Source organism: Megascapheus bottae, chromosome 21, assembly GCF_031878675.1.
Source record: "Megascapheus bottae isolate mThoBot1 chromosome 21, mThoBot2.hap1, whole genome shotgun sequence".
NCBI classification, from domain to species: domain Eukaryota; kingdom Metazoa; phylum Chordata; class Mammalia; order Rodentia; family Geomyidae; genus Megascapheus; species Megascapheus bottae.
The window spans coordinates 39,871,952-39,885,253 of record NC_143529.1 but is presented as its reverse complement, the minus strand read 5'-3'; the positions used below and the strand labels follow the sequence as shown (position 1 = coordinate 39,885,253).

General features: G+C 51.5%; 1 protein-coding gene across 1 annotated transcript in view; it reads right to left on the bottom strand.

Annotated features, from left to right (window-relative positions):
• The window catches only part of Farp2 (FERM, ARH/RhoGEF and pleckstrin domain protein 2), a 104,799-nt gene that overhangs the window by 12,740 nt on the left and 78,757 nt on the right, over positions 1 to 13,302 (bottom strand). The window contains exons 16-19 of the mRNA XM_090355195.1: positions 11,328 to 11,506; positions 6,552 to 6,641; positions 6,109 to 6,242; positions 4,168 to 4,249 (exon numbers count right to left, since the gene is read on the bottom strand). Coding sequence (XP_090211321.1) covers positions 4,168 to 4,249; positions 6,109 to 6,242; positions 6,552 to 6,641; positions 11,328 to 11,506 — 485 coding nt within the window. The remainder of the gene's footprint in view (positions 1 to 4,167; positions 4,250 to 6,108; positions 6,243 to 6,551; positions 6,642 to 11,327; positions 11,507 to 13,302) is intronic.

The window sequence follows — 13,302 nt, the reverse complement described above, 5'->3', positions numbered from 1 at the left end:
GCGGGATGGAGTAAACAGATTTGTGTGTATTTCTATTCTGGATTAGGACAGGGCTTCCGGTACAAGCTGAGCCTTGTAATGACTCATTCAGAAAGACAAGTGCCGGGCAGTCAAGAAGGCTCTGTAAAGGGCAAATCCCTTCAGGCAGGCACCATCCAAAGACAGGACAGGGCCACCGTGGGTCTCGGGAGCTCCGGGTCTGGTGCCTGGCTGTGTGGAAGCTGGGGTGGAGGCCTGGGCAGCACGTGGCTCAGGGGAGCCAAGGTACAAGTGCCTCCCAGGACCCCGACCGCTGCGGTTGGAATGCTGAGCAGCCTGGCCAACGTACCGAGTGCGCGTGGGGCCTCTGCTGAAAAGCAGTGGCTCTTCCGTGGCGTTCACCAGGCTGTCAGACAACGCTCCACTGGGGAGCTCCCTGGTGTATTCTCTTCATAGAGCCCTTCGCATGCAAGAAGATCCTGAACCATGCGCCCACACAGCCTGCGAGCGCTGAGCCGGCCCACCCACACTAGCTGGAGGGAGAGCACTGTTCCAGGGGAGTGCAGCTCTCTATGACACCCTGACCGGAGCCCTGTTCTGAGAATTCTGCTCTAGAAAACCACAGTCTGGAAAATTCTATCCTAGTGTCCAGAAAGCACTGCTGTGAGGAGACTCGACGTGAGGGTGGTGCTTCACGGGGAGAGTGGCCGCCTGTCGTGGGGAATCCTGTCTGGGGAGCCTGTCGTGGGGAATCCTGTCTGGACAGCCTGTCGTGGGGAATCCTGTCTGGGGAGCCTGTCGTGGGGAATCCTGTCTGGGGAGCCTGTCGTGGGGAATCCTGTCGGGGGAGCCTGTCGTGGGGAATCCTGTCTGGGGGAGCCTGTCGTGGGGAATCCTGTCTGGGGAGCCTGTCGTGGGGAATCCTGTCTGGGGAGCCTGTCGTGGGGAATCCTGTCTGGGGGAGCCTGAGGCTTGAGAGGAGTGTCGTGAAGAGACAGGGGTACTCTTTGGGGGCCACTCAGTTATAAGGAGCCACCCTGTCCTCGGAGTCCCAGGCCGCAGGGGAACCGTGTGTTCGGGAACTGTGGGTGAAGGAATGCTCTTCCGGGGAAAGATGTGTTCTGTGGAACAATTGTGAGGAGAAACCTTTTCTCCTCACTGCAGTGGTGGCACCCTATTTTGAGGGAAATTCTGTATAACTGTCAGCTCAGGAGGCTGAGATCTGAGGATCAAGATTCAAAACCAGCCAGGGCACAAAGGACCTGAGACTCTCATCTCCAATTATCCTCTAGAAAATGGGAAGTGGGACTTGGCTCAAGGTAGGGCGCTGATCTTGAGCTGAAGAGCTCAGGGACAGCGCCCAGGCCGAGTTCAAGCCCCATGGTCCACAAAAAAAGAAAAGAAAAGAAAAAGAAACCCTGTCAGAGGGGAATACGTGTGTGTGTGTGTGTGTGTGTGTGTGTGTGTGCGCGTGCGCGTGCGCACGCGCGCACACGCATGTATATGTGTGTGGGTTCTGGGGCTTGAATTCAGTCCTGGAGCTTTTTTGTTCAAGGCTAGTGCTCTACCACTTAAGCCACAGTCCACTTTTGACATTTTGGTGAACCATTGGAAATAAAAACCTCACACAAAAGCTGGGTGCCCGTGATTCACACCTGTAACCCTAGCTACCCAGGGGACTGAAATCTGAGGAGCGCTGATTAAGTCTGTAAGACTCTTATCCCCAATTAACCACCAGAAAACTGGAAGTAGCACTGTGGTAGCACTGTGGCTTGAAATGGTAGAGTGCTAGCCTTGAGCTGAAGAGCTCAGGGCCAGCATCCAGCCCCAGAGTTCAAGCCTCATGACTGACAAAAAAAAAAAGGCTCACAGACTCTCGTGTCCAGGCTGGCTTTGAACTTCGATCTTCAGATATCAGCTTCCTAAGTAACTAGGATGACAGGCTGGCTTAGGCATACTATTTTAAGGGATTTTGTTCTGAGCATAACTTTGTGCTGCTGTTCTGTGGTGAATACTCTATTTAGAGGAAGACGGTTGTGGGGAATCTTGTTCTGAGGGGACCACTGCTCTGGCAGAAGCTGTCTATGTGGGGAAGGCTGTCTGTCTGGAGCCCGTTGTTAGGACACGCATTCCGGGGGATGCAGCTCTGGGGAGTGCTTTCCGCAAGGCAATTCTGTTCAGAAAGCTGTGCCACTCAGAGGAGAAATGTGGAGAGAGTTCTGAGAATACTGGTTTAGTGCTTCTGCCCTGCGGGGAGCCCCCTTTAGGGAACTCTTGGAAAGCTACTCTGAGGGGAAGTCTCTTCTGAGGACAGTTTTCTGCCTGGAAGTAACAGGGCTGGAGGGCTCTAAGAAGAATTTTGTTCCAGAAAATGCTGTTCTGAGGGGAATTCTATTCAAGGGACCCCTGTTTTGAAGGGAATCTTACTAAGGAAGAAAGACGTTTCAAGACATTTTGAAAAAAATGGTATTCTGAGGAAAAAGCAGCTTAGGGGCTTCCTCTCTGGAGAGTTTTAGTCTAAGAAGAAATTCATTTTAAGAAATTCTGTTTTTGGCCGGGAGTTTGGCCTAGTGGTTAAAGTGCTTGCCTAGCATGCATGAAGACCTGGGTTCGATTCCTCGGTACCACATACATAGAAAAAAGCCGGAAGTGGTGCTGAGGCTCAAGTGGTAGAGCGCTAGCCTTGAGAAAGTCCAAGGACAGTGCTCAGGCCCTGAGCTCAAGCCCAGGACTGGCAAAAAAAAAAAAAATAAAAAAAAAAAGAAATTCTGTTTTGAGGGGCCGCAAGTTTGGCCTAGTGGTAGAATGCTTGCCTAGCATGCATGAAGACCTGGGTTCAATTCCTTGGTACCACATACTTAGAAAAAGCCAGAAGTGGTGCTGAGGCTCAAGTGGTAGAGCCTTGGGAAAAATCCAAGGACAGTGCTCAGGCCCTGACGTAAGCCCAAGACTGGCAAAAAAAAAAAAGAAATTCTGTTTTGAACAGAACTATTTTTCTGAAATATGAGCTTTTCTTTTCTTTCTTTCCTTAATGCCTGCTTCTTTCTTTCTTTCTTGCTGGCTTGCTTGCTTGCTTTTTCTTCCTTGTCCTGGCACTTGAACTCGGGGCCTGGGCATCCTTGGGCTTTTCTCAAAGCTGGTGCTCTACCACTTGAGCCACAGCACCACTTCTGGCTTTTTCTATGTATGTGGTATCAAGGAATCGAACCCAGGGTTTCCTGCATGCTACGCAAGCAGTCTTACCACTAGGTCACACTCCTGGCCCCGCTGAGGTACTACTATCTTAAAGGGAATGCTATACTGATGGGAAATACTGCTCTAGTAAAATAAATTTTGGCCAGGAATGTGGCCTAGTGGTAGAGTGCTTGCCTAGCATGCACGAAGACCCAGGCTTGATTTCTCAGTACCACATACATAGAAAAAGCAGAAGTGGTACTGAGGCTCAAGTGGCAGAGCTCTCACCTTGAGAAAACCCAAGGACAGTGCTCAGGTCCTGAGCTCAAGACCAGGACTGGCATTTTTTTTTTTTTTTTTTGCCAGTCAGTCCAGGGGCTTGAACTCAAGGCTTGAACACTATCGTTGAGCTTTTTCCTCAAGGCTAGCGCTCTGCTACTTGAGCCATAGCACCACTCTGGCTTTTCTATGGGTCTCCATGCATGCTAGGCAAGCACTCTACCACTAGGCCAAACTCCAAGCACCCCCAAAATTTTTTAAAAATGAATTTTGAGCAGGGTGCTGGTGGCTCATGCCTGCAATCCTAGCCACTCAGGAGGCTGAGATCTGAGGATCATGGTACAAAGCCAGCCTGGGCACAAAAGTCTATGAGACTCTTATCTCCAATTAAACCATCAGAAAACCCAAAGTGGAGCTGTGCCTCAAGGGGTAGAGCGCTAACCTGGAGCTGAAGAGCTCAGGGACAGCGCCCAGGCCCACAGTTCAAGCCCACAGCCAGTAAAAATAAATAAATACAAAATTTTTAAAAATTTTGAGGGGAAATCTGTTTTGAGGAACATCTGATATGAGACCCCCCCATTTTGAAAGTTCTCTCCTTAGGGGCCTTGTTCTGCACTGTGCTTTCTGCCGCATGGGGGAAATGCCTTTCTAAGGACAACAGAACAATGTGAGGACAGTATGTTTTGTGTGTCACCTTGGAGCTAGGCCCAAGATCACCACACAAGTCCGTCCTACCTTTAGCTGATGCATGTTTCTGAGCAGGATGTCCCCAATGCGTTGGAGATCATCTTTCATATGGGCACTGGTGGGCCCTTCCCTGAAAGACAGGAACAAAGAGGTTAAAACCCATCAAAGCTGGCACTGGTAGCTCACACCTGTAATCCTAGTTACTCAGGTAGCTAAGATCTGAGGATCGTGGTTCAAAGTCAGCCCAGGTAGTAAAGTCTCAGAGGCTCTTATCTCCAATTAGCCACCAGAAAACTGGAAGTGGCGCTGTAGCTCAAACTGGTGCTAGCCTTGAGCTGAAGAGCTCAGGGACAGTGCCCATGCCCTGATTCAAGTCCCAGGACTGGGGGTGGGGGGAGGGAAGAAAACTAGAAGTAGAGCTGTAGCTCCAAGTGACAGAATGCTCACCTTGAGCAAAAGAGCTATGGGATAGCACTCAGGCCCCAAGTTCAAAACAAACAAAACCCACATAAAAGCATCCGGGCTGGATGGGGCATGAAGAGCTGCTCATTGCAGTCAACTGGGCTTGAAGCAATGCCCTGCTCTGTAGTGCAGGCTAGCTGTGAGCTCCATCCTCAGGCTTCCATTGCCGGCCTGCTGGGAGCACACGCATAAGCTGTTGCATATGAACAACGACATACTATGAGGGAGAGGGGTTTTTGTTACAAACTGTTATGTGTCTTTCTGTTTTCTTAAAAAGATGGTGGCCACATCAAAGGAGCAGATTAACTGTTTTATGTGTGTCAGTAGTGAAGCTGGAATGCAGGGTCTCTGCTTTGCCAGGCCTGTACCCCACCACGTCAGCCACACATCTGCCTTTTGTTTCCTTTCTTTTTCAGGATATAATGATTTTTCTGGGGACTAGTTTGGATTAGGATCCTCCTACTTGAGGTCCCCATGTAACTAGAATGACAGGAGTAGACAGCTCTGCACAGCTTATTGATGGAGCGGAGGGTTATGCTAAGTTCTGCCAAGGCTGGCGTTAAGCTGTGATCTCTCTTGAGTAGCCGGGATTACCTGTGGCACCATCATGTTCCACCTATTTTACTTTCTTCTTTTTTTTCCGTTGGTCATGGGCTTGAACTCTGGGCCTGGGCGCTGTCCCTGAGCTCTCCAGCTTCAGGTTAGCACTCTGCCAACTTTGAGCCACAGCATCACTTGTGGTTTTTCTGGTGGTTAATTGGAGATAAGAGTCTCATGGACTGACATGTGAAAGGGTATCAATGTACGTGAATTAATGCACCTTCTATCTGGCAAATATCATGTAACCCTTTTACTAATTACAATTAAAAAAAAAAAAAAAAAGAGTCTCATGGACTTTGGTGCCTTGACTGGCTTTGAACCTCGATCCTCAGACCTCAGCCTCCTGAGTAGCTAGGATGACAGGCGTGAGCCATCGTGCCCAGACTATTTCACCTTCTTTTACCTCCTTTTCTTTTCTGCAGCATGATGGATAAAGTTTATTGCTATCTTTCTAACCTTTGCTATATGATTTTAAAATATACTGGAATGAAGCTGGGTGCTGGTGGCTCACACCCGTCACCCTAGCTAGAGGTTAGGGATCCAAAGATGGTGTCTGAAGTAGAGCTATGGCTCAAGTGACTGAGAACTAGCTTTGAGCAGAAGAGTGCAGGGACAGTGCCCAGATTCCTGAGTTTGAGCCCCAGAACTAGCACCAAGCAATAAATTATATATATATCATATAAATGCAGATCCTACTCTACCTATGCTGGAGTGAAATAATGCTTCTGAATTAGTTTCTGAAGCTGAAGCTCCTAAAAGTAGGGGTGATGATGAGGTTGGGGGACCCCGTGAGGGGGACCCGACCTCAGGCTGTCACTGTAGGGGTCCAGGGTAAGGAGCCACTATTATATGCAGTGGGGGCCTGGGATGCAGAGCCGCCATGTGAGGGTCGTCAGGAGTGGGAGGCTCGAGGGCCAGCGTGGTTACCAGAGCGCCAGCCTCTGTTCCAGCTCGTGGAGGAAGCCTCTGTGGAACTCGTAGACAGGGTCCATGCTGGAGAAGAGCAGGGTCGCGAGGGCTGCCGGCATGGCGTCTTCCTGGGCCAGGGCACTGCGGAACCACTGTGGAGGAGCAAGCAGGACAGCGGCACGGCCCTCGCACCTCGCCCCGGGGTGGCGGCCAGCTGTCCTCCTCGGTGACCACTCAATTTTCAACCAAAGCTCATTGTTCAGGTCAAAACTTTCAAATGGACACATTTTCAGCTGTACAGTTTTGCCAAAAGTTGGACCTCATATTGCATCCCACCTTATCCCTTGTGCCTCGAGGCAGATCTATTTAAGATTTACACGTAAGAGTTCCCGCACGGCAAGAGGCGTTTCTTAGAATGGGCTTGTGTGTGTTGGGGTGTAAATCAAGCACTGGCTTCCTACCACGGTAATGACTTCCAAATCCTTCAGGTGCGTTCGTTCTGTCTCGAGGAGCTCCTTCACTAGGAAGTAGTCCTCATCTGCTGGCACGCACTGCAAGAAGCAGAGACCACTATGAGCCTGTGCCTGGCTCTGTGTCCCTCCATGCAGGAGACTCTGCAGTTTGCAACCCTTGCTTTCTTCGGCTCAATGCATATTCTCATGGATTATTTTTTGCCAGTCCTGGGTCTTGAACTCAGGGCCTGAGCACTATCCCTGAGCTTCTTTTTGCTCAAGGCTAGTGCTCTACCACTTGAGTCACAGCACCACGTCTGGCTTTTTCTGTGTATAAGGTATTGAGGAATTAAACCCAGGGCTTCATGCATGCTAGTCAAGTACTCTACCACCAGGCCACATTTCCAGTCCCTCTCATGGAATCTGAGACCATAGTTTTTGCGGGAATTTATAAGGGAAAACATCATAATTAAGTCTGGGCATATTTCCTTCACATATTTTTATTTTTTGTCGGTCATGGAATTGAACTCAGGCCTGGGTGCTGTCCCTGAGCTCTTCAGCTCAAGGCTACTGCCCTACCCCTTGAGCCACAGTGCCACTTCTGGTTTTCTGGTGGTTAATTAGAGATGAGTCTCACAGACTTTAGTGCTTGGACTTTAGTGCTTGGGGTGGCTGTGAACTGCAATCCTCAGATCTCAGCCTCCCGAGTGGCTAGAATTACAGGCATGAGCCACTGCACCTGGCTTATGTCATTCATTTGAAGAAGAGTTGTTCGAATATCAGCATACCCAGGCAGGGCTAGAGCCTATTTGTTTTGTGGTAATAGTAGTTACTCATCTATCACTGCTAGTGGTATAGCTAGTTACAGATACAGAAGTATACGTGTACACGTTCAGCATATAGGTGTACATGTGGTCATAAATGAGTTTGACTCATAAACATTTGAGTGGCGCGTTCACTCAGGTTACTGTGGGCACAGGTGAGGCCGAGCCCCCGGCTAGCTGACGCACTTCCTGAAGCAGGCCCCACCCTGGGCCCTGCCGTGCAGGGTCTGAGATGGCCCAGCCCAAGAAGCCCTAAACCTCTACGAGGCCAGGGCCTGCCTGGTGGGCAAGTCAGCGACGGACACATTATACCTCTGCTGGCGCCACCTCATGCTGGCCCTGCGGTGCTGTGCCTGCCCAGGGTCCTAGCCCCTCTGAGATTGAGGCCATTGAGGCAGGGTGTGACAGCCCTCCCCCCCTCCATGGCAGGAGCCTGGGGCAGCTGGGGTCAGGAGGGCTCAGTTGGGGTGCACTTGGGGTCAGTGCATGCCGCCCTGTGGTACACTTGAGGGTGGGATACACTCAGGGTGGGGGTGCAGGCGCCCTATGGTACACTCAGGATTGGGGTTCAAGGAGATAGAAGAGGGCAGCCAGGGCTTTCCGTGGCCTCTGCAGCAGCCCATGAGATAGTGCTGGGGCAGACGTGGTGGGAGAGGAAGGGCCACCAGCAGACTCGGACGTGAGGGCAGCCACCGCCATCTGGAAGGAAGAGCACACCAGGGGAGCCCATGTCATGGACCCCGGGCGGAAAGTCAAGTGGCTGAGGAGGCCCACACGTGGAGGCCACGTCTTCTCTGTGCCTAGGTTCAGGATAGGCTGCTACATGTTCACAGAGCCCTTTGTGGATGCCAGGTGACAGTGGTGGTGCCCTGTCCTGTGCCCAGACTGTGGCTCAGAAGGCCAGCTCCCTCCAGGCACTGCCCAGGACTGCTTGAGCCCGGCCGGGCCGGTCGAGCCCCAGGCCACCTCTCCTGGAAAGCAAGCGCAGCTCCTCCACTCCTCTTCCCACACCTGCCCGCCAGAGGGGGCCTGGCCACTGCCGTGTGTCCTTGGCAGCTCCACCCTGTCCTGGCACAGGCCCTCCACTCCCCTTTCCAACCTCAGTACTTTTGAAAAAGAGGGTTTTGTGTTCTTTTCAAATGCAAAGTCAGTAAGGCCCCTTTGTGCAGTCCTGTGTCTTCCTGACTCAATATGTTCCATGAACTCCCTGGGGTGAGAGATGGCTCCAAGATGCCCGCATCTGTGGTCTGTAAGCCCACAGACTCCGGCCACTTGCCACCAACCCTGGCTGGCCTTGGACACAGGTGTCCAGCACAGGAAGGACCATCTCCTGGGGCTGGGAGTTTGGCCTAGTGGTAGAGTGCTTGCTTATTAGCGTGCACAAAGACCAGGGTTCGATTCTTCTGTACCACATACACAGAAAAAAGCGGGAAGTGGTACCGAGGAAAAAAGCTGTGGCTCAAGTGGTAGCGCTCTAGCCCTGAGGAAAGCCCTGAGGAAAGCCCAGGGACAGTGCTCAGGCCCTGAGCTCAAGCCCCAGGACTGGCAAAAAAAAAAAAGTGCGAGGGCAGAAAGTACAACAGCCACCAAGTGCATCACCACGAGGAGTCCAAGCAAGTTCCCTGTGTGCCAGGACCACGTGGGCCACGAGAGAGAACCGGGAACAGGGCGCCCTCCTGCCTGGCTCAGCGGCTCCTCAGCAGGAGCACACTTCCCCCCTCTTCCGCTCAGCAGAGCACCTGCTTAGCATGTAGAGGTCCTGGATTAACCTCCAGCACCCTATGTGCTTGTGCCTGTGTGTGTGCACACACTCCTTATCTTTCAGTGTTTACTGGAATACAGTAAGTAACCTATTAAAAGTTACTTTAGCTCAGTGCTGGTGGCTCACGCCTGTAATCCTAGGTATTCAGGAAGCTGAAATCTAAGGACTGTGGTTCGAAGCCAGCCTGGGCAGGAAAGTCCCTGAGATTCTTATTTCCAATGAATTACCAGAAAACCACAATTAGCACTGTGGCTCCAAGGGACAGAGAGCTACACTTGAGCAAAACAATCCTCAGAGACAGTGCCTAGGCCCAGAGTTCAAGCCCCAGGAGTGGACCTTTCCCCCGGCCCCATCTTCTGGTTCAGGTGGGAGCTCAGGGAAGGACCCTGCCTCAGGCCTTGTGCAGATGGTGCTGTTCTATCTGCCTCACAGTTTCAAGGGGCCCATGGGCCCTGCCATCGGGGGACTGTGGTCTTGGACAGGGTAGTCTTCCTTTGGTTAATTCACTGCTAGAGCTTCATCTGGAATGTTCCCCAAAGGCCATCGTACTAAGGCTTGGGATGATGCAAGTGGGCCCTCTTCAGTTCCTGGAGGCATGCTCCCACAGGGGTGAGGCCCCCAACTCTGGCTTTGCTCTTCCATGGTATGGCCACAATGGACACCTCAGGTCCAAAGCAGCCAAGGCCAACAGGCCATGGGTGTAACATTAAAGATGGCGTCCAAATACACCTTTGCTGTTCACCTCAGTAATAGGAACAGGAAGAGGACAAGCATGCTGCCATGGGGGCAGAGCCTCTTCTTGACAGTGGACAGATCCACTCAGGTAGGCCTCATGGCCCTTCTCTCCTCAGGCTGATACGCGGGGACGTCTGCTTTGTCCCTGTGTCCCCAAGCACAACTGGAACTCATTATTATTAGTAGTATTTTTGTTAGTCATGGGACTTGAACTCTGGGCCTAGGTGCTGTCCCTGAGTGCCCTACCCTTGAGCCAAGCCCCACTTCTTGTTCTTTGTTTTTTTTTTTTTTCTAGAGGTTTAACTGGAGATAAGAGTCTCAGGTCCTTTTGTGCCCAGGCTGGCTTTGAACCTTGATCCTCAGATGTCAGCCTCCTGAGTAGCTAGGATTATAGGCGTGAGCCACCGGCCAGCTTGGAACTCTTACGTTAAGCCAGGTCTCTCTAAGCCTTTCATATGGTCCTACCAAGCTGTAGCTTCAGGTGGGCCCTGTAGATTGTTTCTCCCATGCCATAAAACTGGAAGCCATCAGAAGTCTCCTGTATCTATGAGCCAGTCAGCTCCTCTGCTGGCTCACCTTGCCACAGGCTCACCAGACTTGCTGAGCCCACAGCCCTGTTCTTTCCCCAGCCAGGCACCCATTCCTGCCACAAAGCACAGGACTGGCCCTGCTACAGGCTCTTCATCCTCTTCAGCTTTTGTCTAGTGCTCTCACTGCTTGTGAGTCTCTCATCTAAGAACCTCTTGACCCTCTGTGAGCCCCTATTTGTTCCCAGGTCTTTGCTAAGTCACTGAAAGGTCAGGGTGGAAGCAAGAAGGGAGAGGGAGGAGGAAGGCATCCCAGGTCATAGCTGTGTCCTTCCCACGCATCCTGAGGGTCCAGGGGTTCCAGAACTGTTAACAAGACACTTTTTTTTGTGCCAGTCCTGGGCCTTGAGCTCTGTCCTTGGACTTTCTCAAGGCTAGAGCTCTACCACTTGAGCCTCAGCACCATTTCTGGCTTTTTTCTATGTATGTGGTATCAAGGAATTGAACCTGGGTCTTCGTGCATGCTAGGCAAGCCCTCTACCACTAGGCCACACTCCCGGCCCTTAACAAGACACTTTTGAGTGGGGCAGGAGGCATGGCCCAGTGGTAGAGTGGCATGCATGAAACCCTGGGTTTAATTCCTCAGTACCACAAACAGAAGAAGCTGGAAATGGAGCTGTTTGTGGCTAGCTAGCCTTAAGCAAAAGCAGCTCAGGGACAGTGCTGAGGCCCTGAGTTCAAGCTCCAAGACTGGCAAAAACAAAACAAAACAAAGGAGTGACGGGGAGGTCCACTCCTGGAAATGGTCCTGCCCAAGGCACTGGTGTGATTGCTGGATGGGGCCTTCCCCACCTCCACGTGCTTCAGACGGCACCTCAGAGGAGGGAAGGCTTGCAGACCAGGCCCCCACCCACACCCCTCAGCCTGAGAGGCTCACCTTGTGCTTCAGCTCCTCTTGGTGGTCCATCCTTGTTCCAGCAGCGTTGCTAAGGACAGGGCTCAGACCAGGGGGGAAGGTCTGCTCAGCGGTGCCCATGCCTGCCTGAAGAGCAGGGCTCAGCCCCAGCAGGCTCTTCTGGCTTGAGGGAGAAGGCTGAGGACTGTCCGCGGAAAGGCCTGGATATGAACAGGGCAGGGGTGGAGCAAGAATGAGAAAGACGGTGGTTGCTCACCATGCACGAGAAGCTCTGGGCCTCATGCTGCAGCTAGCACTTCCTGGGCACGTGAGTGGAAGCCCGGCACCGCATCTCTACATACAACACAGTGAAAACAGGCCGGCGAGCAATCTGCCCAGGGCATCAAGAGATAGAGAAGGCCCCAGCACGTCTTGTGTTTCTAGGCATTGTGTTTTTTCCCCTCTGGAGAAGATGTACTATGAGGAAAATAAGATACCGAGACTGAAACAGGTAGCAGAGGCCTGAGCCATCAAACCAGTGCTGGCTTACCTGGAAGACAGGGCCAAACTTACTAATCCTCATTACAAAAACCAGGTCACATAAAAACGCTTGACTTGCTGGGCGCCAGTGGCTCGTGCTTACAATCTTAGCTACTCAGAAAGCCGAGGTCTAAGGAGCCTGGTTTGAAGCCAGCCCGAGCAGGAAAGTCTGTGAGATGCTTCTAATTAACTACAAAAAAATTAAAGAAGAAGCCAGAAGTGGTGCTGTGGTTCAAATGGTAGAGTGCTAACCTTGAGAAAGCCAACGACAGTGCCCAGGTCCTGAGTGTAAGCCCAGGACCGGGCCGGGGGGGGGGGGGGAGGCTAGTGCTCTACCACTTGAGTCACAGCACCACTTCTGGCTTTTTCTGTGTATGTGGTACTGAGGAATTGAACCCAGGGCTTCATGCATGCTAGGCAAGCACTCTACCACTAGGCCACACTTCTGACTCTCATACTTTTAAAAAATAGTTTTGGCAGTCTTTTTTCCCCATTAATTAACCTTTTATTTACATGTCAACACTGGGGCTTGACTAAGGGCTTCCTAATCTTAATTTTTCCTGCTTGTAGCTGGCACTTTTACTACCTCAACCACGTCTCCGTTCTGCCTTTTTCCTGGTTATGAGCCTTGTGCAGTGTCTGGCCGGGCTAGCTTCAATGGCAATCCTGATGCCAGCCTCTCGGTGGGCTAGGATTATAGGGGTGATCTACCAGCTTCCTGCTTGGTACTAGGTTTTAAATTCAAGGTTTCATAGTTACTGGACAGGTACTCCATCTCTTGGGCCGTCTCGCCATCCGCCTTTGCTTTAGTTACTTGTCTAAGAGTCTGATGCTTTCCCAGGGCCAGGTGTAGCCCAGAGTCTTCTTCCTCCCCACGTTCCCTGCAGGGGGCTTGCAGAGGCAGGCCACCATGCCCAGCTTTCTAGACTAAGATGGCGGTTCCTCACCTTTTTGCCCAGGCTGACCTCAAACTGCAATCCTGTTGATCATCCCAGAAGCTGGGAGTCCCAGTGTGAGCCTCCATCATACATTTTATAATGAAGACACCTCTTTGAGGCTGAGGCAGAAGGACTATGAGTGTGAGGTCAGCCTGGACATGGGAACTGACAGCAAAAACCTGCTTCACAAAAATAAATATCTTTTATCTTTTTAATTCTCAAAAAGAGTATTTCTTTTTTTTTTTTTTGGCTAGTCCTGGGCTTGAGCTCAGGGCCTGAGCACTGTCCTTGGACTTTCTCAAGGCTAGAGCTCTACCACTTGAGCCTCAGCACCACTTCCGGCTTCTTTCTATGTATGTGATACTGAGGAATCGAACCGGGCCTTCGTGCATGCTAGACAAGCACTCTACCACTAGGCCAAACTCCCAGCCCTAAGTTTTTTTTTAAATGAGAAATGGGTAATTATTTTAACGTTATCTTTTTTGCTTGGTTGGGGCATGGGGCTTGAACTTAGGGCCTGAGCACTGTCCCTGAGCCTT